Here is a 24,531-nt window from a genome sequence, read left to right as displayed (position 1 = left end):
TCATAGAGGAGGAGCCTGATGTGGGGCTCGATCCCAGAACGCTGGGATCACGCTCTGAGCCGAAGGCAGACGCTTAACCGCTGTGCCACCCAGGCGCCCCTAGGCCAGCACTTCTGATCTTTCACACTTTGACGTTGCCATTTCTCGTACTCTGACTTCCGCTATGACAGATGTCAGTTTTGTTGGTGCTTCTTTAAAATTATTGATTTGGGGCGCCTGGGTGGCACAGCAGTTAAGCGTCTGCCTTCGGCTCAGGGCGTGATCCCGGCGTTATGGGATCGGGCCCCACATCAGGCTCCTCTGCTGGGAGCCTGCTTCTTCCTCTCCCACTCCCCCTGCCTGTGTTCCCTCTCTCGCTGGCTGTCTCTATCTCTGTCGAATAAATAAATAAAATCTTTAAAAAAAAAAAAAACTTGGAAATTTAAAAAAAATAAATAAATAAAATAAAATTATTGATTTGTCGCTCTGAATGATTTTAAGATTTTTTTCTTTATCTTTGGTTTTCAGCAGCATTACTATGATGCACTTATAGCTGTGGTTTTCTTTGTATTTTTCCTGCTTTAGAGTCATAGCTTTTCTTAAATCTGTGGTTTGAAGATTTTAACCAGTTTTGTCAAGTTCTCAACTATTACAACTTCAGATATTGCATCTGTCCCATTCTCTTTTTCCTCTCCTTTTTTATGCTGTCTACATATCACAGAATACTACAGGTTAACTTTAAGCTTTTCAAGTTTTCTTCCTCCTTTGCTTGTTTTTGCTTTTACTGAGGCAGAAAATTTCATCCTAGGGTCAGGCCTCTGTGACTAGGAACTGTTTTAAACACAATCTCATTTCACCATGTCTCATAAATTTCCTACTGCTTTTGCTGTTTTCCATCCTTTTTTCTCACTGTACTCCACTCTAGCCATTTTCAGCTCACGAATCCTCTCTTTAGCTGTGTCTAGTCTTTCCATTTGGTTCCCTCTTGTCATCTAATTTCTTGAATTAATCCCAGTATATTTTAAAATCCCTCTCTGGTAACGCTAACATGCGAACCTCTGTAAGTCGGTGTCTATTGTAGATTTTCTTCTTTTGTTTTTTGGCCATTTTGTTTTGCCTCCTGGTATATGAGGCAATTTTGTTTGACTACGTGATTTTGTATATGAAGAACTGTAAATAATTCGAGGCTCTGGATGTTATTCTCTTCCAGAAAAGATTAGCTTTTGCTTCTTGCAGATAATCAGGAGGTGGCAGTATATCTGACCCAATCAGGGACTGAGCAGATTGGAGGCTGGGCTTTGGTCTTTGCAAGAATTAGTTCACCCCTCCAGCTAGGGTGTCCCCCTTCGGGAACCCGAACTGAAAGCCTGAAGTGTTTACCCGGCCTCCTCTCCTTCGTGGGCCTTGAACTCTGTTTATTGTCCTCCTTCCTCCTAAAACTGCTAGAAGCTCTGCTCAGCTTTATTTCTGTGCTGCTGTTTGAAACTTGGTAAATGCCTTAAGGGGGACATGGTAGTGAATAATAGCTTCATCTCTTTACGCTTCCCTTCTCTCCAGGATTTTGGCCCCTCAAATCCTCACCGCCTTGGTATTTCTCTGATGTTTTCAAAGAGATTTTCCAACTTTTCATTTTAGGGGAGTTACTCAGCAACAAGCTGGTTTGCCATTATCAGAAGTGGAAAATCCCATCCCACCTCTCTTAGAGACCTGGTCTGCTGCCCTCGAAGCTGCTCATATCCCAGTTCCTCTAAAGAAGAGTACAGAACTCCCTAGTCGGACCTGTGGGATCAGCATTCACAGCCTCACATTATCTCAGCAGTTTAGATTCAGAGAAGTGAGCTCTGGCTAACTTCAAAGTGAGTAAGTCAGGAGTTTCAGCTGAGGCCTGCAGCACTGGACACTGCCAAGGATTGTAGGTACATCAAAGCCTCTGGGATCTTTCAACTAAGCCAGGACTCTTAGCCCCAATAAGCAAGAGCTGGAGCCAACATTTAGTTATGCAGTGATTGATAACAGCTAAAATTTCGTGGGAAGGAAAGAGCCAAAATGTTCCTGAGCTACATTTCTTTAAACTTCACTTCTTTATTACTTTTTCTTTTTTTGTATTGTACTCAGACCAATTGGCCAGTGGGAATAGCTAAAGGTACATAGGAAAGAAGCGGGAAGAAAATGAGAAGTGCAGCACATAAAGAAATTTATTTCCAGTGTGAGAAGAACTTATTGTAACAATAATAATATGTCCATGTGACTCACTTATTTCTTTATGCTGTCTACATATAAATAGAATGACTACAGGTCAACTTCAGGCTTTTCAAGGTTTCTTTTTTCCCTTTGGTGGTGGTTTTGTTTTGTTCTGTTTTGTTTTGTTTTATTACCAGGCAGTGTCATACCAGGGTTGGGCTCTGTTATGAGAGATATGTTAAACACAATAAAAAATACAAAATTATATAAAAACAAAATTACAGTAGTTTCTCCATGAGAACATTTGGGAAATGCTTATTTCTTTTTAAATAAATGGGAATCAAAACAGATTTTTAAGAATTTCATTATTATCTATTCTTTTTCCCTTCCACTTTATTTTTTTTAAAGATTTATTTATTTATGGGGCGCCTGGGTGGCGCAGTCGTTAAGCGTCTGCCTTCGGCTCAGGGCGTGATCCTGGCATTTTGGGATCGAGCCCCACATCAGGCTCCTCCACTGGGAGCCTGCTTCTTCCTCTCCCACTCCCCCTGCTTGTGTTCCCTCTCTCGCTGGCTGTCTCTCTATGTCAGATAAATAAATAAAATCTTTAAAAAAAATAAATAAAGATTTATTTATTTATTGGAGAGAGAGCATGCATGCATGTGCACATGTGCACGAGTGGGGAGAGGGGCAGTGGGAGAGGGAGAGAAACAGACTTCCCACTGAACACGGAACCCAACATGGGACTCGATCCCATGACCCTGAGATCACAACCTGAGCTGAAATCAAGAGTCGACACTCAACTGACTGAGCCACCCAGGCACCCCTCCCCTTCTACTTTCAATGATTGGAAACACCACAGAAGAATAGGAAAATCAGAATTTGGCATCTTTTCAGGTTTTTCAGTAGAGGTGAAATTGAAGGTTAAAATGATGGTTTGAGGGAAACATGAACTACGGGATGAAGATAAGTATAGTAAATATTGAAAGTATTCTTTACTCATGCTTTAAAAAGACCTGAGACCGAAGAGCTATAGTCAAATATAACTAACTAGGGGATCCAGAGACCTACATTCTCAGCTAACCAAGTGTGGGGCCTCTGTGGGCACTAGTTTCCTCTTCTGTAATGTGAAGGGAATGGGACTCAATGACTCCTACATTTTATATTCCATAATTATATAGAAAACAGGTTTGTCATTAAACATGTACTCATATACCTGCACCATATAAAAAAAGCACTTCATAGACTGACCCAGCATTGTCTGTTCTAAGAGCGCCTCACAAAGGGGAATGTAATATGTTAAGTATCATTCTGCTCTTCTTCCAGGGCTTTACCTGGGCCTAGCTTGCTTCCCCAACCAGATTTTAAGTCCTTCGTGGTCAGGGACTTTTATATCCATAGTGCCAACAGAGCCTGAGATATTAAATTACTACTTACCTGTGCCGATAAATTGACTAAGCATCCTGAACGATGAGTGTTTAGCCCTGGAAGACCAGCGGCAAAGGTCAGTGGCCTATTGTCTTCATTATCACAAATTAATAAGCCTAACAGGCAGAGCGCTGTGTAAAATGGAAGACAGACTCTCTCCTCCATTAAAGAAGGAACCAGCAATTTTGGTATGAACAGGCAGAGAACAACAGAAATGCTACCCACGTTCACACATTCAGTGCACATAGGCCAGGGGCCAGTAAACATTTTTTGTCAAGGGGCCATATAATAAATATTTTCAGCTCTGTGGACCATAAGGTCTCTGTTGCAGCCACTCAACGCTGCCATTATAGCACGAAAGCAGCCATAGATACTATATAAGAAAATGGGCGTAGCTGTGTTGCAGTAAAACCTTATTTACTGACCGTGAAATCTGAATTCCATGTACTTTTCACATGTCACAAAATGTGATTCTTCTTTTGATTGTTTCCCGACCATTTAAAATGTAAGAATTATTCTTAGCTCGTGGGCCATATGAAAACAGGCAGAGGGACAGATTTGGCCAGTAGATCCTTAGTTTGCTGTCCCTGATGTCGAAGTGTGTGCATGCTTGCTGACCGCAGTCATTTAGCAGTGAGTGTTGACTGTAACCTTTCTGAGTAGAGTTGACACACAATGTTACGTTAGTTTCAGGTGTACAGCTTAGCGATTTGACACGTTTCTACATAATGCCTGTTCCTCACGAGTGCAGCTACCATCCGTCCCATGACATCACTATTATAGCAAAGTAGGACCTAGGGGAATCCACGACCCCTGTGCAGTAAGCCAGGACGGACTTCCTAGGGGATATGGGAAAAACAATACAACATGAATCAGACAGCTGGGTGCTGCTTTAAAGTATGAGGCACTGTCAGGTCCTGCGCATTTGCTTTCCAATCAAAAACTTGAGAGTCAAATCCCAACGTCTTTAAGATAGGTGTCTTTTCCAGCATGCCCTGGATCCACTGTGATACCAACAGTTGTTTAAATGAAAAAAAGGAGAGAGCTTTAACTCGAGGCTTACCCGGATTCCAGCTGGCATGGGTGGTGGGCATGGGGGCAGAGACTTCCCGTTGCTCATGGGGGGAGTGAAGATGTGACCAGGCGCTGCGCTTCTGACAACCGTCATGCACAGTGCAGCCTCTAAGTTCTTCTCGTGTAAGCAAGGCCCTTTTAAGTTGTGGAAAAGGGGAATTGTGCTCAGGGAGAATCATTTCCTCAGGACCTCCAGGGATTCGTCTGGGCTTGAAATGGTTAGAGAAATAGGAAGTGTTTGGGCTATGGGAGATGTCTTGCGAAAAGGCTGTTAGCACTTTTATACTAAAACTTTTAACTGAAAAAGTCATTCAAATGCACTGTCCAGACCATCTTCCTTGATGATAGCTTTGCTGACTCAAAGCAGACTTTTTCAGTTGGTTCTTAATTAAGATGCCCCTGAAGTTGCCTGGTGACAAACTTCTAAACTTTTCTTCCCTCCCTCCTTCCCTCCCCTCCTCCCTCCCTTCCTTCCTAAGTATATTGTGGTGAAATGTAAATAACATAAAATTGACTATTTTGATCATTTTGAAGTGCTCAGTTCTATGGCATTCTAGGGTACATTCACACTGTTGTACAACCATCACCACCATCTGTCCCAGAATGTTTTTCATCTTCCCAATCTGAAACTCCCTATTAAACTGTAACTGCCCTTTCTTTCTTTCATTGTATTGTTTTCTCTTTGTTCTTTCTTTTATTGTTAATTTTTGGAGGTCACGTTTACTGGAGCACTATTCATAGTGAGGACAAATTCAAAAGCACTGAATTTGAAACGATGTCTGAGTTTGAGCCCTGGTTCTTCTCATTGTCAATTGTGTAACTTTAGGCAAATAACTCTACAGGTCTCAGTTTTCTGATCTATAAAATGGAGATAAGGGTATTTACTTTTAACATATCATAGGACTATTGTAATTTTTGTAATGATGAAATGAGATAGTATGTTGACTTCTTTATGAAATGTTAGAATTCCTAGTCAAAATAGTGAGTGTACCATTAGCGTGATTGTTATTTATGTTCCTAAGGGAGCTGAGAGGATGCTGAAATCTCAACCAGGTGTTGTTCAGTGGACAATCATTTCTTTTCATGGAATTCGATAGCCTTTTATTTCAATTGTGCTTCCTTGTTTTCAAAGTGCTTTTGAAACACCTCATTTAGCTCCTTCTTCTAGCAAGTAAGGTTGATATCATTAGTTTCATTTCACAGATGAAGAAAATGGCAATCTGAAAGTCTCATGGTTTGAGATCTGGACCCAGGACCTCTGTTCAAACCCGAGCTCTGCCACTTGCTGGCTGTGTGAGCTCGGGTGACCTATTTCACCCCCTTGTGCCTCAGATTCTTCATCTGCGAGGAGAGGATGACCACAGTAGTACCTACTTCCTTGCATTGTTATAAAGGGATTCAAAAAGTTAATTCTTGAAAAGTGTTAAGAGCTGTACCAGGCACACAATCCTATGTTTTTCTTAAATAGTATACGATAAAATAAAAGGACCTGAGACAGCATGCTTATGCAAAAATAGCGAATTATGGAAGTGGGTGTAGAATGCAGGGCTCCCGGTCTCCCTCCAGGCCCTCCCCCTCACTAACGCTGCCAGGATCAACCTTCTGGGCCAGGGCACCCAATAAGCTAGAAAGTTGGGTCAACATTTCACCTGCTATAAAGCCTCTCATAAAAGGTTATTTAAATATAGTGCTGTTAAATTTTTATAATTAGATGCAATGACTCATATGCCATGATGGTATTTTTGAGCCTTAATAACTGCTATTTTGGAAAAAAAAAAAGATAATGCGTTTTATTGAGATAATTTAGAAATTCTATCTTTATCCCCAATAATTTGAAATATATTCAAAAACTAACATTGTGTCTGATATTTCATTTTCTGTATATGCATTTGATAAACTGATGGGACCAGGAGAAGAATTTACATAGTGGTTGCTATTGGTGGCCCACCCCTATCCCTTGCACTCCCTGGAGGTCCCTTACAGACTTGGGCTTGCTTTTTCTCTGAGATGGATACCTGGCCATGGGAAGGTTTGAGGCAGGTGGGAGTGCTCCAGAATTAACAGTGGAGGACCACTGTCAACCAAAGAGGGATGGGAGTCCATGGGAAACACCTCAGCCTCCTCACACCTTGATGGCACAGTTCTGGAATGTGCTCACCAGTCTCTCAGGAGGTCCCCAGCAGGCCTGTGCTCCAGTTGCCCAGAATGGCACACTTCATTGGCTTCCATTCCCTCCCTGTCCCACCTCCCCACTCCCTCCCTCCCTGTGCTTCCTGGGATCCCTTCTCGAACAAACTACTTGCACCTAAATCCTTGTCTCAGGGTCTGTTTGGCAGTGAATGACAATTTATGAAGACAATTTATTACGCCGAGTCTATTTCACCTTCCACCCTAGAGCACGGGTGATTTTTCTCTGTCTTTGTGATTTTTCCCTGTTCTCTATCTTCTATGTTACTCGGTAGAGCAAATGCAGGCCATGTCCAACTACAACTCGCAAGTGGGATTTATAAATGTTCTTCAAACTTTGGGGCTCATAAATTGCTAAAAAAGTCTAACAAGTTATAAATATATGTTCTTCCCTCCATAACATTTTTTGAGGAATGGCCTATGAACAACTTGTGCCAGGATGTGTGCACAGCGACTGAAATTGAACTGGGTGACTGCTCTCCTTTGTCATTTGAAACATACCCACTGGCAACTGTAATATATCATCCCGCTTATACCCCTTCCGACAAATTCCCTTACAGGATTAGCACTGAGCTTTGGAATTAGGTCATCCTGCTGAAAGCCACTGGGGCCCAAGCGTCAATATTTGCCCAGCTCCTTCCGCCAGGGCACCGTGACATGTCCAACAGTGTTTGCAGCGCTCTTTCCAGTTTATACCTCAGCCTCTGCATCCCTTGCAGCCCAGAAACAGTACCTGCACTTCTCAACCTTCTCCGTGTCAGCAGCCCTTTCTCCAGCCCCGAGCCAGCCTCTGGATTTTAGAGCTTCCCTGATGCCGCTTTCAGCTTGGCTCCGATGTCTCATTCGGAGGGCCTCTTCAGACCCTGCGGCCTCTGACTTTACGAAAGCTCAGACCTCACTCTAGGCCTAGGCCACAGGGAACTGCAGGGTGTGTATATGGCCGTGAAAGAGGCAGGAGATTCAGTATAACAGACTCAAGGAAGAAGGGAATTTTGTCTCTACCTAGAAACACCGTGTTTTCACCATGGATGGAGCAGGTGGGGAACAGACATTCTAATAAATTTTTTGCTCTTCTCCCTTAATTTCAATACCAGCAAAAGGGGGCAGAATTTGCCACCCCAAAATGTGCCTCTTTGGCATGAGAATTATTTTAGGCTAATTATTTTTTAAGAAACAGCAGACATAGGACAGGCTCTGAAAATCCTAAACAAAGTTACCCTTTTGTAAGAGACATTGACGTTTGTAAGGGAAATCTGCATCTGAGAGGACTGCAAAGTGGGGTTCACGTCCTCCAGGAGAGGTGCAACTTGATCTAACAGGTAAGGGAGGAAAATATCAAAACTTGTATTTATATTGATTTTTATTTAAAAATAAAGACGAATTAAACATTAGTAATACACAGTGTTGAAATAGAGGCTCACTCTCTCCCTGAGTCCACATCAGAGGATCCCTTCTTATGTGTGGCTCAGGCAGCAGGAGTACAAGGCCCAGCATATAGAAGGCTCAGCCATGGCACCTGGTTCTTCCCTGCACTTTCAGGCTTTGGAGAGGCTTCACAGATTGCTGGGTTTGGGTATGATCTAGTTTTAATTAAATTAACGTCCCCAAATGGATGAGTAGCTTTAAAATATTCCTGCAAAACAAAACCCCACAGACCGTCAATGATACTAAAATTGCAAGCCCAAGAGAACAATATGAACATAACAAAGGTATAGGCATATGACACATTCAATCACATTAGAATTACAGTAAAGTTGTTCTGATGACAAACGGGTTGACAGTTAATAAAATACAATAAATTATATAACACATTATATATATATATATATATATATATATATATATATATGTAGGCTCCATGCCCAGCATGGAGCTCAGCACAGGACTTGAACTCACAACCCTGAGATCAAGACCTGAGCTGAGCCACTCAGGTGCCCCTAACACAGTATCTTGAATTTGTTATTTTACTGTTAGTTTATATCTTTTTTAGTTTATCTTTTTAAAATTCTATATTTTAGCATGTTTTCTCCCTTGCTTATGAACTTCTGTATAATACCCACCCACATTCAACAATTAACATTTCCTCGACTTTGTTCTTGCTCTCCAGTTGTGTGTGTGTGTGTGTGTGTGTGTGTACACATATTTGTTTGTTTGTTTTGTTTTATTTTGTTGAACTCTGGAAAGTAAGGTGCAAATATCCTGAGTATTTCAGTGTGTATTCCCTAATAACATGGACATTCTTCTGCAGAACTCCAATACTATTATCACACCTAATGAAATTTCTTTTTTTAAAGATTTTATTTATTTATTTGACACAGAGAGTGAGAGAGCACAAGCAGTGGGAGCAATAGAGGGAGAGGGAGAAGCAGACTCCCCGCAGAGCAGGGAGCCTGACGCAGGGCTCAATCCCAGGACCCTGGGATCATGACCTGAGCCAAAGGCAGATGCTTAACCAACTGAGCCACCCAGGCGTCCCTTTTTTCCCCCACACCTAATGAAATTAACAATGATTCCTTAATACCATCTGATATGTAATCACATTTCCCCCATTTGGGGGGATCAAATTAAGGCATATGCATTGCATTTGGTTGTTATATTTCTTTTTTTCCAGTCCTCTTGAGATACAAACGACACATAACATTGTATAAATTTAAGATGCATAACAAAGTGATTTGCTGTACATACAAAAAGTGAAAAGGATTACTTGTTATATCCCTTTTATCTCCTTTAAGGTGTAACAGTAGCTCCCCTATATTCTTCTTAAAAAATGATGTTGACTGTTTTAATGAATCTAAGCAAGTTATCTTGTAGAATGTGCCAGAATTGGATTTGTCTGATTGTTTCCTCATATATAGATTCAGGTTAAAAATTTTGGGCAAGGGACTGCATAGGCAATGTTGTGTTCTTCCCATTGCATTTTATCAGGAGGTACGTGACTTCAGATGGTCCCATTATTGGTGATGCTAAATTTAATCGGGGCCAAATTATGAATTTCCTGGGCCCTTGGCACATTTACCTTCATGGGACCCTTTCTCCGTAAAAAAAAATATTAAGAATTATATTTTATGGGGCGCCTGGGTGGCACAGCGGTTAAGCGTCTGCCTTCGGCTCAGGGCGTGATCCCGGCGTTGTGGGATCGAGCCCCACATCAGGCTCCTCCGCTATGAGCCTGCTTCTTCCTCTCCCACTCTCCCTGCTTGTGTTCCCTCTCTCGCTGGCTGTCTCTATCTCTGTCGAATAAATAAATTAAAAAAAAAGAAATATATTTTATAATTATATCAGCATAAAGATAAATATAATCCAAGACGGATTATATTCATTTTTTCTTCTCATTTTAAAAGAAATTGAAATACTTTCCTATACCCTTAAAAGTATCATGGGCCACAGACCTAGTGCCTATTCTAACTAGTAGAGAAGTTCACCCTGGATTAGACCACCTGGTTAAAGGGCTGACTTCTGGATCTCCCCAACATAAAGGTACATTTTCCTCTTTGCAATTAGACAGTAGTCTATGGGGAGACTCTCTGAGACTATATGAATATCCTGTTCCCCTAAAACCTCTCCCTCAATGGTTTTATCATTTTTGCCAGAATTAGTTATTACATTGAAGATTGCAGTTATTATCTTCCATGGAGGGATGAGAATACTAAAGTGCAGAGTCCATGATTTGTCCAAGACCATAAATCTACTTGGTAGAATCACCATTAGGAACCAGATCTCTGCTCCCAAGTCCACATTAGAGCCCAGAGAAAACCGGAGTATATCAAGAAGGAGTGAAAAAGAGAATTGGAGTTATTTGGCCTGGAGAGAACAGAAAAGGATAACTGTAATCTGTTACACACTTAAAGATAATGGTTGGATGCACACCAAGGACCAGCAAGTTCTCCATTGGCAGAGTAATACCTCAAAGGGAGATAAGATTCCATTGCTCTGGATTATAGTCATTTTACAAGTCAGCTAATAATTGCCTTACATTTCTTCAGAAAAGTTCCTGGCATTATTCTCAGGAGAAAATAAAGCCGATGTTTAATAGCCTCGTCAAATCTGATTAGGTGTTAGGATTCTAATTTAAGCCCTGACAATGTGCCAATTACCTAGAGACCATTTAATTCCTTTAGTTTTCTCTTCACCTCAGTCCACTCCAGGTACTGCGCATCAGGAGATTTTAAAATATTGTTGTTCAACAATTCCTACAGACTGCAGTAGGTAATTATGGACAAATGAGGGGTGAAATGCTGCATTCTTAAAAATAAATACACTGCCCATATTTGAATAAAAGACATAATCTTGTGTGGGTAAAGGTTTCCAACCCTGGGTGTGGGAGTCAGCTACTGCTACTTGCCAAAAAGCTCTTTGAGACATTAATCTTATTAATGTCAGAACGTTTCTGACCTTTCCAATGTTTGCATAAGAAAAATGAAGCACAGGGGCACCTGGGTGGCACAGCGGTTAAGCGTCTGCCTTCGGCTCAGGGCGTGATCCCGGCGTTCTGGGATCGAGCCCCACATCAGGCTCCTCCGCTATGAGCCTGCTTCTTCCTCTCCCACTCCCCCTGCTTGTGTTCCCTCTCTCGCTGGCTGTCTCTCTCTCTGTCAAATAAATAAATAAAATCTTAAAAAAAAAAAAAAAAGAAAAATGAAGCACAGAAGTTTTTAGGAGTGGGAAGCAATTGTCTTGAGCCCCATAGTATCAGAGGAGTGAATTTGTCAGTCTATGGAAGATTCTTACTAAATATGTAAAAGTGAATCTACTCTCATTTTTGAGAAGTTGGGAATAAGAGACACACCTGCAAGTCACATATTATTAATTAATTAGCAAGTATGCACTGAGCCTGTACTTTGAAGTAAGTGGTATGCAGAACAAGGGACCTGGAGCATTTTTAGTGATACAGAAAGAAGAGAAGAGGAACAGCTGTAAGCTTCTCAGCTCAGGACATTTATTAGAAAGTCAGGTAGAAAAGATATACCCATGTTGGGGTGCCTGGGTGGCTCAGTCATTAAGCATCTGCCTTTGGCTCAGGGCGTGATCCCGGCGTTCTGGGATCGAGCCCCACATCAGGCTCCTCCGCTAGGAGCCTGCTTCTTCCTCTCCCACTCCCCCTGCTTGTGTTCCCTCCTTGCTGCCTGTCTCTCTCTCTGTCAAATAAATAAATAAAATCATTAAAAAAAAGAAAAAGAAAAGATATACCCATGTAAAGCTAGCAGATAATTCAAGATGGTGCACAGTAAACATAAAATGAAAAAACATCAATAATCCTGTCATAAAATTAGGTTAGGAGAAAGAACAGAAATTATGGAGGCCTAGATTGGGCAGCAAAAGCTTCATCAAGATGATACTTATCAACTGGAATTTGGAAGGATAGATGAATGGAGACTCTGGGACTGGGCAGAAAGAAAGGAGGAAGGCAGGAAAGTAATGGAGAATTTAGGAACAGACCATAGACTAGTCTGTTTCTTGGGTACAATTAAAGTTGATAGTTCATTCTTTCAGAGGGCAGCAACTAGGGGATGATGTATGCAAAATGATGCTGGAAATAAATCTGATAACTTTATTTTTTTATTTTTTTTAAAGATGTTATTAATTTAGAGATTGAGACAGAGATAGTGAGAAGAGAGCATGAGCGGGGAGGAGAGGGAGAAGCAGATTCCCCGGCTGAGCAGGGAGCCCAACACAGGGCTGGGATCACGATCTGAGCTGAAGGCAGATGCTTAACTGACAGAGCCACCCAGGGGCCCCTGATGATAACTTGAAATGTCCATCATGTCTAACTGTTCTAGATAAGAGCTGTTCTTTTGTTGACAAAGAAGAGAAGCCACTCAAACTAACTCAACTGAAAAGGAAATGGGAGAATTATTAGACTGTAACAGGAGACCTCTTGTACATTCAAAAGCAGTTCATGAGCCAGGAACCAAGGACCCTCCATTTGACTTAGGGCCACATCATCTCAGCTTCTACTTCTTCTTCTTTTTTCTTTTTCTTTTCCTTTTTTTTTTTTTTGAGGTGGGGGAGGAGAAAGTGAGAGGGAGAGAGAGAGTCTCAAGCAGACTCCACACTGAGCACAGAGCCCAACACAGGACTCAGTCTCACAACCCTGAGATACGACCTGAGCCAAAATCAAGAGTCACTCAACTGACTGTGCCACTCAGGCTCCCCTTGGCAGAGAAAGAATCTTAAGCAGACTCCACACTCAGCAAGGAGCCTGACTCAGGGCTCAATCTTACAACCCTGAGATCATGACCTGAGCTGAAATCAAGAGTTGGACGCTTGGGGCGCCTGGGTGGCACAGCGGTTAAGCGTCTGCCTTTGGCTTAGGGTGTGATCCCAGCGTTCTGGGATCGAGCCCCACATCAGGCTCCTCTGCTGTGAGCCTGCTTCTTCCTCTCCCACTCCCCCTGCTTGTGTTCCCTCTCTCACTGGCTGTCTCTATCTCTGTCAAATAAATAAATAAAATCTTAAAAAAAAAAAAAAAAGAGTTGGACGCTTAACCAACTGAGCCACCCAGGCGCCCCATCAGCTTCTTTTATGTCTGCCTCATTCTTCCTCTTTCTCTCAATCTACCTACTCTGCTTATTCATCTTGCACATGGTTAAAATATGCCCAATCCCTTTCTTGACATCAGAATCTTTTATTTCTAGCTTCTGTTATTGACTAACTACATCCTGTCATTTTTTTCAGTTTAAATGCTTAAGAGAAAGAGAGGCTCTTCAGTAGCTGGTCAAGCATTTCACTGGATGGTTTAGATTAAGTATCCGCCCCAGTCCAACTAGCCATCATGCCTAAACAAAAACTACCTCCCCCCCGCCACCACCAGTGGTGTCTCCCTGCATTGGGAGCCCTGGGGAGAGCTATCTATACCAGAAGAAGAAATAGACTGACATGTTGCATGCTCTATAGAACCATTAGACTTCCAGGGAAGTGTTCTATACACATTTGGGGAATTTCTGGTCTGTTTCTCTGCTTCTAAGAAGGATTTACCCAGAACTTTATTCTGAAAGAGCTATGATATCCTGAAAAGAGCTGACTCCACCACTTCTGAAAGTGAGCTTCAAATTTGTCACCTGTAGAATGAGGATAATAGCACCTCTCTGTTGTCTGGAACATAAATGAGATAATGCTATGCTCTGTTTGGCACAAAGCAAGAGCTTAGTAAATGGGATTTCTTTAATTACTGTTGATATTTTATGAATATTCTATAACAAAATTGTTTACAGTGCATTTTACTTATTTTTTAATTGCACAAGTGATATATGAATGTATCTGATTATTTAAAAGCAATTCCTAGACATTATATTATTTCATTGTAAATACATTCACAGTAAATATTTTAGGGTGTGTTTTTAATAAAGTCTTTTTAAAAACACAGAACCACAATACCATTATCACACCCAGTATATTAAAAATAATTCCTTAATATCACCAGTACTAAATCTACATTTGATTTTCCTCAATAGTCCCAAAAATATCTTTTTATCGTTGTTTAGTTTGAATCAAAATCCAAAAGGAGTCTACACATTGCACTTACTATGTATTAAACATCCCAGTAGGTCTATAACCATTCTCCTTCCTTTTTAAAAAAATTTTTTCTCCTTTTTTATACCATATATTTGTTGGGGAAAAAATTGAGTCATTCCTGTAGTATTTTCCAATTAGGGATTTGACTGTATCTTCATCATTTAGCAGATTCTTTTATCCCCACCATTTCCTGAAAACTGGTACATAGATATAAAGGCTTATTTAGACTCAAATTATTTTTCTGGCAAAACTAGAAAAGTAATGTTTTTATACTATCTTTTATGTTTTAAAAGTTGTGAATTTGAAATAGCAGCTCAACAGTTCCCATGGCATTTTGCACTTAGGAGTACAAGATTCCCAAGAGAAAAGGAGGTAAGCCATTCACTCTGATTGCTGCCTCCTGAAGAAGTGAGTCACTCATGCAGGAGTGAATCACCTTCACCTGGAGAGTCAATGGTACTTATGACTGCTTCCTGCCAGAAAATGCAGATAGAAGTCATAATTACTACTTTATCTGTAATTGATGTATCAGAGATAGCTTTAGTCATACACATCTTTGGCTGAAGATGTTCACGTACCTCTAATTAAAGATACAAATGCCTACATTCTGAACTAGGAACAAAAATGTTTGAGATAACTAGTGAGTAGAGCAAGTGCCAGAAGAAAATAAAACTTCTTTTGAAATTTTTGTTTTTCTGTAATTGTTTAAAATGAACTAATATAATCTATGGATGGAAAAAGCAAACTGAGGTACACTGAAGCAGGACCACAGTATTGTTCTGGAATGCTGAGGATGTCCATTAAATAAGAGCCCTCTCTTCTCTACCTGAGCTGGGAACAGAGAGCTAGATAAAGAAATCTAGAACAATAAAAATAATTGCTTCTATGCCTGATAAAGCTATTTGGAGAATGTGACTTAGGTCCAAAGCAGTAATGAACTTGCAAACACCTGATCTCCTATATTACATGTGCCATTGCCCTAGTCAGGGTCAGTTAGGCAGCCACAGGCTTCTCTGAGCCCAGTGTACATGCCGATGTCTTTTTCTCAAACTCACCTCTTAATAACTCACTCCCCTTTACCTGGAGGGAGGCAGAAAGTGAGTGAGGAATCAGGATGCAGCAAAGAGTGGTAACTCAATGGAAATTTAATCAACGTGGAAGCAAGTGGAAACAAGTGTTCCCCCATCACTGAAGTCCATCATATAAAAGAGTATCAGTGGTAGGACCAGTTTTAACATAGCATTATCAGCAATGAACACCCTCACATTTAGTTGGTCCCAACTCACATCAACTTCCCCACTATCACAGCTCATGTTCGACGGAACAAATACTTGTGGAGTGTGTGCAGATCACAGTGCTGGCAAATGCCAAGACGGAAGACACTCTTTGCCCACGAGAGGCTCATCCTCTAGTGGGTTCTCAGACAAGTGCACGCAAAACAGGTGTGCACCCCATTGTTCGAGGTATTGTACGGGGAGTTGTGGCAGACATGGAGATGCTCTACTCAGACCTCCCTCGAAGAAAAGATTCACTATCCAGCTGCAGGGACGGTGGTGAGCTGAAAGCCTCCAGCTGTCGATTCCTTCAGAGTCCACTTCCACTTTCAAACTATGGTCATGCTCTTCTTGGACAGTTCCTGCCCAGTGACTAAACCAGATAGTAACTAAGGTCATACTCTTTTTGGGTGGCCCCAGCCCATGGCTAAGCAAAGTGGTGATATAAGGCCTGGCCATTTCCACCCAAGACAGGACTCCTCCGCTGGGCAATCTCTGTTACCGAGCTCCCCATTAGGCTGGTAGAGGGTGACCAGCTGTCCTGGTTTGCTGGGAGCGAGAGATTTCCCAGGATGTAGGACTTTCAGTGCTAAAATTGGGAAATTTCCAGGCAAATTAGGATGGTTGGTCACTTTCACTGGTGTAGAGCTTGTCAGGCCTGCATCAGGGTCTGACACTCCCCCCCATCCAATCTCACGTCCTTCCCTTTGCCTCTCACAGGTATTACTCCCCGATAAACGTTTTGTCCTCCTGGTTTCATCTCAGCGTCTGCTTCCCAGAGCACTCAGTCCAAGACAGGGGCACATATAGTACAGAACCCAGGAGGGACCTAAATACTGCAAGAGCTGAGAGTGAAAGAGAGAAGGAGGGCAGGGGAAGATTAATTTGGCAATTACAGGGATGCTCCTGGAATAACTTTTTCAGTGGGCTATTTGTTCTGCACCCCTTGAAAAAGCGAAGAGGCATATGTAAATACTCAATGACTTCAGGCTCCCTAAATGGCATCTGAATACTCAAAATGAAGGCTTTGCCAAAACAAACAAACAAACAAAAAAACCCAACCTTGTCCCTGTGTCCTTCTTTATTTTTTTTTAAAGATTTTTATTTATTTGTTTTAGAGAGAGAAAGAGTGGAAGTGGGAACAGGGGCAGAGGGAGAGAAAATCCCAAGCAGACTCCGTGCTGAGTGTGGAAACTGACTCAGGACTCCATCCCATGACCCTGAGATCATGGCCTGAGCCAAAACCAAGGGTCAGATGCTTAACCCACTGAGCCACCCAGGTACCCCCCTGTGTCCTTCTTTAAACATGCCTGTTACTAATTTCTATGATTTAAGAAGAAAAATGAAAGGAGCTTCAGCTTTTCTGAGAAGTATTCTTAAACTCAGGAGGAACTGTGGGTGAAGAAACAGGAACACATCCTTCAGAGCCAGAACTAGGATAAGGCGAGCAAGGCACTCAGGTATAACATTTAGGGAGGCACTCATTGCCATGGTTGTGTGAGTACAGAGCCAGCACTTGCCTGAACCTGAGAGTGAGCACCTCCTTAAATACTGCACCCAGCTGCCTGGCCCGCCTCACCCTAGCCCCAGCCCCCGCATCCATAATACTACTATGCACTTACGCACAACATTTGCTCTTTCCTGCCCCAGGTACAAAGCCATCGTCCGACCAATGGATATCCAGGCCTCTCATGCTCTGATGAAGATCTGCCTCAAAGCCGCATCGATCTGGATTATCTCCATGCTTCTGGCCATCCCGGAGGCTGTGTTTTCGGATCTACATCCCTTCCACGAGGAAAGCACCAACCAGACCTTCATTAGCTGTGCCCCATACCCACACTCTAATGAGCTGCACCCCAAAATTCACTCCATGGCTTCCTTCCTGGTCTTCTACATCATCCCACTGTCAATTATCTCTGTCTACTACTACTTCATTGCTAGAAATCTGATCCAGAGTGCTTACAATCTGCCTGTGGAAGGGAATATACATGTCAAGAAGCAGGTGGGTGCTTAGGATTGATTAATTTCCTCTTTAGGGCTTTGATCCCTTTTGCACTCCACTGACAAGTACATTATTACAGGTGGTCATGTCACCTGATTCTGCAATTAGAGGAGGTGGGTGATGGTAAATGGAAACTCCTAGCCACGGAAGCCCAGGAATTCAGGTGTTCTTTATAATCTTGTTCTCTTACTAAAGACCTCACCTAGGGAGGTGTTGAGAATCTGGAAGATTTGAAGTATGGGTTTCTTTTTGAGAAATACCTGAAAAAGTATTGTTAACAAAATAAAATATTGAGACTCATAGGAATGTGACTTCTTTAAACTCCAGTCACATTGTTTGGATAGAAAGAGGGTTACCACCTGGGGACAAGGCAGAGGGAGCAGGAAAATGAGGCTGATTGAAGAAACAGAAGTAGTTTGATTAAGATAGGCTCACGTTGATTTGGGTTCAAATCCAGACTAATGACTGACTCGCTTACTCTCTCTGAGCCTCAGTTCTCACCCATGATATGGGGTGATAACCCCTATATTGTAAGGATGTTGGAAGATTAAAAGGCAGAGCATATCTTTGACCTAGAGTGCCCAGAATGCAGAATGCCCTCCATATGTGTTAAACTCCCTTCCCCATCCCCCATAACACTGTGTAATTTCAAACTTGAGGTATGAATAGCAGAAACCAGGGGCTCCAGCTTTCTCCTTTTTGTCAGTTCTTGCTTTCTAGTCCAAATGTAGATCATATGGTATTTATGATGGAAAAAGCAGAAAGACTCCCCATCTGTTTAAACGTACAGCTGACTCAGTTGGTGGCCTCACCCTTTAAAGTGCCTTTATTATTATTATTATTATTATTATTATTATTATTATTATTATTATTATTTTGCCTCAATTATGAGGAGACAGTGGAGTTCTCAGTGAAACTGTCTCCGTATTTGAAAGACCTCTCAATAGTGAACATCCACTGGACCTCAGATTCTTTAATGGGAAAGATGGTTCCCCTTGCCGTTGTAGCAGAGGGTGTTGGGAGTGAAAGGACATGCTCAGCCCACTTGGTCTAAGAACCTTCCTGTATAGCATAGCCCAGAAATAACTTGAGATGAAAAATAATAATAAGAGGAAGTTATTTTGGCTTGGCCAATGAGAAAGAACAAAGCTGGCTGCTTTATCATATGGCTGATAAACTGCACCAGGGCTCTCCTGAGGAAAAAGAGGTCACTTACTAAGATTTCATTGTGCAATCCATTCAAGCATGTAATCAACTTTGTTTAAAGATCTGTTCTCAGTGGCACGTTCTAACTATATTCTACTTCATGGATTTCTGCTTCCTGACTTTTCCATTTCTGTGTTTCTGAATCCCCCCCCCCTTTTCTCCATCTGTTTCTGTTGCTTTTCTCTCATTTTGTCGGATTTTCTCTTGTCTTCTTTCTCGCATTGAACTCTTTTTCTGTGGCTTTGTGAGTTCATCTATTCCCCCAATTCTTTTTCCCTGTTTTTCTGTCTGAATCTTTGTCTCTCTGCATTCATCCCACACTGTCCCTTGGTCCCTCTGTCTCCGTGTACGTGACTCTCCCCTTAGATTGAATCCCGGAAGCGCCTTGCCAAGACAGTGCTGGTGTTCGTGTGCCTCTTTGCCTTCTGCTGGCTCCCCAACCACATCATCTACCTGTACCGCTCTTACCACTACTCTGAGGTGGACACCTCCATGCTCCACTTCATCACCAGCATCTGCGCCCGCCTCCTGGCCTTCACCAACTCCTGTGTGAACCCTTTTGCCCTCTACCTGCTGAGCAAGAGTTTCAGGAAACAGTTCAACACCCAGCTCCTCTGTTGTCGGCCTGGCCTGATGACCCGCTCTCACAGCACTGGCAGAAGTACCACCTGCATGACCTCCTTCAAGAGTACCAACCCCTCTGTGGCCACCTTCAGCCTCATCAACGGAAACATCTGTCATGAAGGGTATGTCTAAGCTGATCCTTGACCCTGTCACCCCAGGGGTCCCCGGTTTTGCTTTATGGCTAGTAAAGAACCTTCACATCTGTTGTTGTCTTTATACCCTCCAAAGACCCTTGGGAAGGCTATGAGTTTGTAGGCAGGTTGCAGAGAAGCCCAAATGGATTGCTGTTATGTTTGAAAGGCCCATCAAGGCTTACGCTTTCCATTTCAACTTCTAAATATTCTTCTGATGTAGAGCTAATTCTCCCCTTTTTAGAAAAGGGAATAAGAAATTATTATTTTAAGCATCAAGCCCTGATATACAGGTATGGCCAATTAAGTCTTAGAAATTATATGAACCACCAAATTTATATAGCAGAAAAATTACACGTTAAATGCCCACTTTGTGGAAAGACTTTACCTTGTCATTTCTTTAAGCAGAAACTAGTGCTTTAAAAAGATGATTTGAGTAATTTTTCAGGAATATTTATAATCACAAACCAAGGAACTGTTTTTTACACTCCTAACATGAAAGCCAACCCTATGAAAAAGTCCTATGAGGGACCATTCCCAAATTGATAACACTGGAAGCCAGTTTAAAACAAATCCTGAGTGTTGATTGTTTTTGAAAGATGTTACTGGGGACATAGAAACATTCAACACATCATTTTAAGGCAAAAACACAACCGAACACATAGACATATACAAAGATCCGTGCGAGGCTGTGGATCGATATCTTACACTCTGAATTCTAACTCAGTGGAGATCCTTTTTGCTGTTTCCCCATTTCAGTCATCTGTGGTATAGTTAGTTCTGCCATAGAATAGAAATCCTTGGGGCGCCTGGGTGGCACAGCGGTTAAGCGTCTGCCTTCGGCTCAGGGCGTGATCCTGGCGTTCTGGGATCGAGCCCCACATCAGGCTCCTCCACTATGAGCCTGCTTCTTCCTCTCCCACTCCCCCTGCTTGTGTTCCCTCTCTCGCTGGCTGTCTCTATCTCTGTCGAATAAATAAATAAAATCTTAAAAAAAAAAAATAGAAATCTTTTTGGGAAAAAATTGATCATGTTCTCAATTCATCATTTATAAGTACATATAGTATTTATTTTTGGTATACAGGTTTTCAGCCAAATGTATTTACTTAGATTTGGCTGTCCTTGTCTGCTACATTGAAGCAGTAATTTCTTATGGAAAAAAAAAAAAGAGATCACATCTGAGTGGAAACAGCAGCATGTTTACATTTAACATATGCTTACCTAAAGTCTGGGAGGAAATGAATAAAATTTCAGTAATAGACATTTCTGTTTGAATATGTAGAAGTAATTTGCAGGGGCTTAGATTTAAGAATGGATTAAAAAAACAGCCAAGAGGAGTATTTATGAAACAGCCATGTGCAGAAAAATACTGGACTGAAATCTTTTTATTTTTCTGAGTAAAGAAATTTGACCATCTTACTTTAGAAACCCTGAACCAAGTTTTTCTTGACTCCAGGATACGCCAAGTCTGACAGACTGCAAACACGTTAACCCACTTTCAGATAAAGCTGAATTCTGCAAATGTGCCCTAAGGTGTATCCTTCACATCCAAAGACGATGTTAGTTCCGGTTTTCTCTGTCCAAATGAGAAGGAACGGTCAGCGCCCTTTTCCATATGGCCTGTATGAAAATATTTTCATCTCTTGATACAAGGAAGTGCTGTCCGCAGAGCTTTAGAAGTTAGGACAAAGACAGTTGTAAAGATCTGTGTTTACAGTTGTATTAGCTGGAGTGAGACCTCTTCACTGCTGTCTGCTGTGTGCAGTTCTATACTGTACCCACCTGCTTTCCTGGTAGTCCATAATGACATCGGACAGTTTGAAAAGCAAGACAGGCAGTGTAGCTGAAAGAAGCAAGGTTTTTAGCTGGACATCCAACTCTGTCTCTAGCTATGAGTTTAGCTCGACTCATTTTTTCATCTTTAGAATGAGAGGACAGTACCGAGGTCCCTCTATTGCTAAAATCCTGAGTCTTGTCTTGTCACTGTTTCTAGCTCTGTCTCTAAAGCATTTATACCGCCCGCCTGCTCCCAGCTGCCCCGCTACTGCAACCTTTGCGACAACTCCTCTTGAGATTTCCTTCAACCGACATTCTACAGTCATGTTCACATTAGTGGAATGGAAGGAGACGGACTATTCTATCACTTCCAGGAGCTCACTGGAATAATTTGTATGAATAATGTCCCATTAGCTTGTTATGTTTTGGAATTAAAGCTGAAAGACACATAAAAAAACGTATTGCTTGATCTCCTCACTATACAGGGGTACTTTTCCCGCTCACCTCCAACCTCCATGCACCTGTCATCGTGAACTAGTGCTCCCCAATTTTATACCTGGATTTCTTCCAAATTCTTTGAGTATGAAGTGACTTCGTACCTAGTTAGGGGCTACAATGTCTAGCATTCTGGGTACGTAGTGTGACTTGTTCAAACATCTCTGATCTACCTGATTTCAAAGACATTTTGGGAGTAGGACTCATCTTAGTGTCTCCTTCAGGTAACGTCATGGCACAGACTGTGTCGGGCTCATCCCTAGCTTCTGGACAGTGAGGAGATTGAAGTCTAGGTCTAGCTGTGTGTCCCGAGGCAAATCTTATCACGTTTTGGGGACTCCTTAATGAAAGGCTTGGAGAAGGCCTCTGCCAGCCAATGAGCCAGGACTGGCAAAACTGTTCTGTGAATCAACTGATGGATGGACCCAAACCTTCTTACTGGGATGGACTTAGCTGGGCCCTTCTCTAGGCCCTTCCACTCAGAGTTCTTCAATCTCAAGAACCTGAAATTACGGTGAGAGACACCCCCGCCCCCACGTGATACCACCTCCCTGTTAGGGCAGAATGTGGCAGGGGCTGGAACTAAGACATTTCACGCCTGGCTTCCAAAGATAATCAGGTTTAGCGCTTATGTCTTTGGCAAGGAAAAAAAAATCAATTTTTGCTGTGGAAAACCATCTGTGTTTATTCAATTGACAGACACTACCTTTCAATCTATCTTCAATTGAGCCTCCCTGAGGCAGGCAGCTCAACAGTGATACATGAAGCAATAAACAAGGCCGTCTTCCCACCAACGGCTGCGGCTGGCAGGGAAGGCGCAGCCGCTGCTAGGAGCGGTATTCCACAGCAAGGTGGGCCCCTCCCAGTGGGTGAGTTGATGATTCCCCATAAACGCGCATGGCTCAACCCTGTTCTTCTGGCTGCCCTCCCTCCCCCCACTGAACCTGGCCTTCTCCCTCATTAACAAGTCTGGGATTTCCCTCTTTGCCACACCAGCAATTTGGTTTCATCTTGAAGGATGGAGAACCCTTAAGTAAAGAAACAGTTAAGAGGCTGCTTCAGATGAACCAAACTCAGCTTGTTATGAAAATGCACACTGAACAGAAATAAATGAACTTGTCCGTAGGACACGGGCACACTGAACTTACAAAGTCTTTGTTTATGCCAAAAGTAGAGACGGTTAGTGGTTTCAGAGTCTATTCATGTACCAAATGTCTTCTAGGAATAGAGAGTAGCTTTGTTTGGGGACTACAAGTTGAATGACATCCTCAATCTTGGACTAAAAGGTGGCTAAGTCACTTTCCCAAAAGCCAGATAGAAATGATCGCCCTGGGACCCTGACCATATGAGAGCTGAATGAATAGGACTAACTTCTGTGGTGGTGACGGGGTGGGGGTGGGGGTGGGGGCAAACTTTCTGACCATTTCTACCCTTCACATCCAGGTCCCAAAGGAGCTGTTGTTAGAGGCTCCGAACTAACCCTGGCTTGCTGGGAGGAGTGGAGCACATTTCGCACATTTGTCTAATGTTCAGCTGAATTTTAATAAAATGGATTAACAACTGAAAACAAAGAAATGATTCACTCTCCTGGGGCCAGGTTTTGTGTCAGCTATCCAAAGAAACCAAGCCCTAACAAGCTCTAGTTTATTCTGTATGTGACGGTCATTCCTCTCGGCCCCCACCTTGACAGTCCCCCCAGCCTCCCACCCCCAACACAAACACAATACCTTTAATATCAAGCCATCTCTTACCATAACTTTGTCCGTCAAAGACACCCTTCTTTTAGGTAGGGGCCAAGAGTGAACTCCAGCTGAATGTATCCAGCGTAATCAACAAATCGCACCCTGAGAAGACTTTTCTTTTGTGAAACTACATTAGAAATGCGATCAGTGGAATTTATCTAATTTTTTAAAAGTTTAAGAGCCCCTAGGTTAAAATATTACACGTCCACTATTAATTCAAAAAACAATTTGCATTTACCTGGTGTTCATGGTCTATAAAGCACTTTTATACTCATTGCCTCATCTAATCCAAACTTTCCCTGCTGGCCAAAGAGCTGCTTAACATCCTTTACTATGGAAATTTATAAATGACATTTACTAGTGACCATCTACGATTAGATTAAAAGACCCATGGAACTCTGAGGCTGAAGCATGCAACTACAGATGTTGACCCGTGTTTGACCGACACAAGGGTGATTTCATACGGTCTAGCGTAATCTGATTTCATTTATATTCATGGCCGTTCTGTGATACTGAAGAACAGTGCTGCTCATCACTTTCCCAGTTTACAGGACAGTCTGTGCCCGCAAAGTGGGTCTGTTTAACATGGCCCAAGTCAGGGAACCAAGTCATTGTTGGTTTCCCCAGAAAGGCAGATTAGCCGGAACAGTATTCCATGTCACACTGAAGTGGAAGGCTAAGAGAAGAAGGGCGGGATCCTTGGGAGCAAAAACGCAAGCCACAGAACACACTGTATCTGTGTGAAACTTCAGTGGAGTTCTGTGGCTCTAGAAGCCCTGGAAAGGAAGGGGCTCGACTTCACCAAGCACCAATGATGTGCCAAACGCAGTGCTGAGCGCACGATTACCTTGAAAAGTAATCTCAGGGAGATCACTTCACCATCCCAAGGTCACATGGCACAGCTGAATGGCAGAGTATTA

The 24,531-nt window shown here is 42.3% G+C and overlaps 1 protein-coding gene and 1 long non-coding RNA gene across 3 annotated transcripts in view; one reads left to right on the top strand and one right to left on the bottom strand.

Annotated features, from left to right (window-relative positions):
- Positions 1-23,252, top strand: part of GRPR (gastrin releasing peptide receptor) — a 35,079-nt gene extending 11,827 nt beyond the window's left edge. The window contains exons 2-4 of one of the 2 annotated variants that reach the window (XM_087860150.1): positions 17,286-17,637; positions 19,210-19,589; positions 21,592-23,252. In XM_087860150.1, coding sequence (XP_087716276.1) covers positions 17,286-17,637; positions 19,210-19,589; positions 21,592-21,670 — 811 coding nt within the window. In that variant the 3' untranslated portion in view covers positions 21,671-23,252. Of the gene's footprint in view, positions 1-17,285; positions 17,638-19,209 lie in introns of both variants that reach the window. The other variant, XM_045804054.2, reaches the window with a different exon arrangement.
- The window catches only part of LOC123796559 (uncharacterized), a 268,080-nt gene continuing 250,422 nt past the window's right edge, over positions 6,874-24,531 (bottom strand). Inside the window, exon 4 of the long non-coding RNA XR_006780776.2 lies at positions 6,874-8,482. This is a non-coding gene — a long non-coding RNA (uncharacterized LOC123796559). The remainder of the gene's footprint in view (positions 8,483-24,531) is intronic.

Source organism: Ursus americanus, chromosome X (genome assembly GCF_024610735.1).
Source record: "Ursus americanus isolate L20-20 chromosome X, mUrsAme1.1.p, whole genome shotgun sequence".
Taxonomy (NCBI): domain Eukaryota; kingdom Metazoa; phylum Chordata; class Mammalia; order Carnivora; family Ursidae; genus Ursus; species Ursus americanus.
This window is presented reverse-complemented; position numbering and strand designations above follow the sequence as displayed.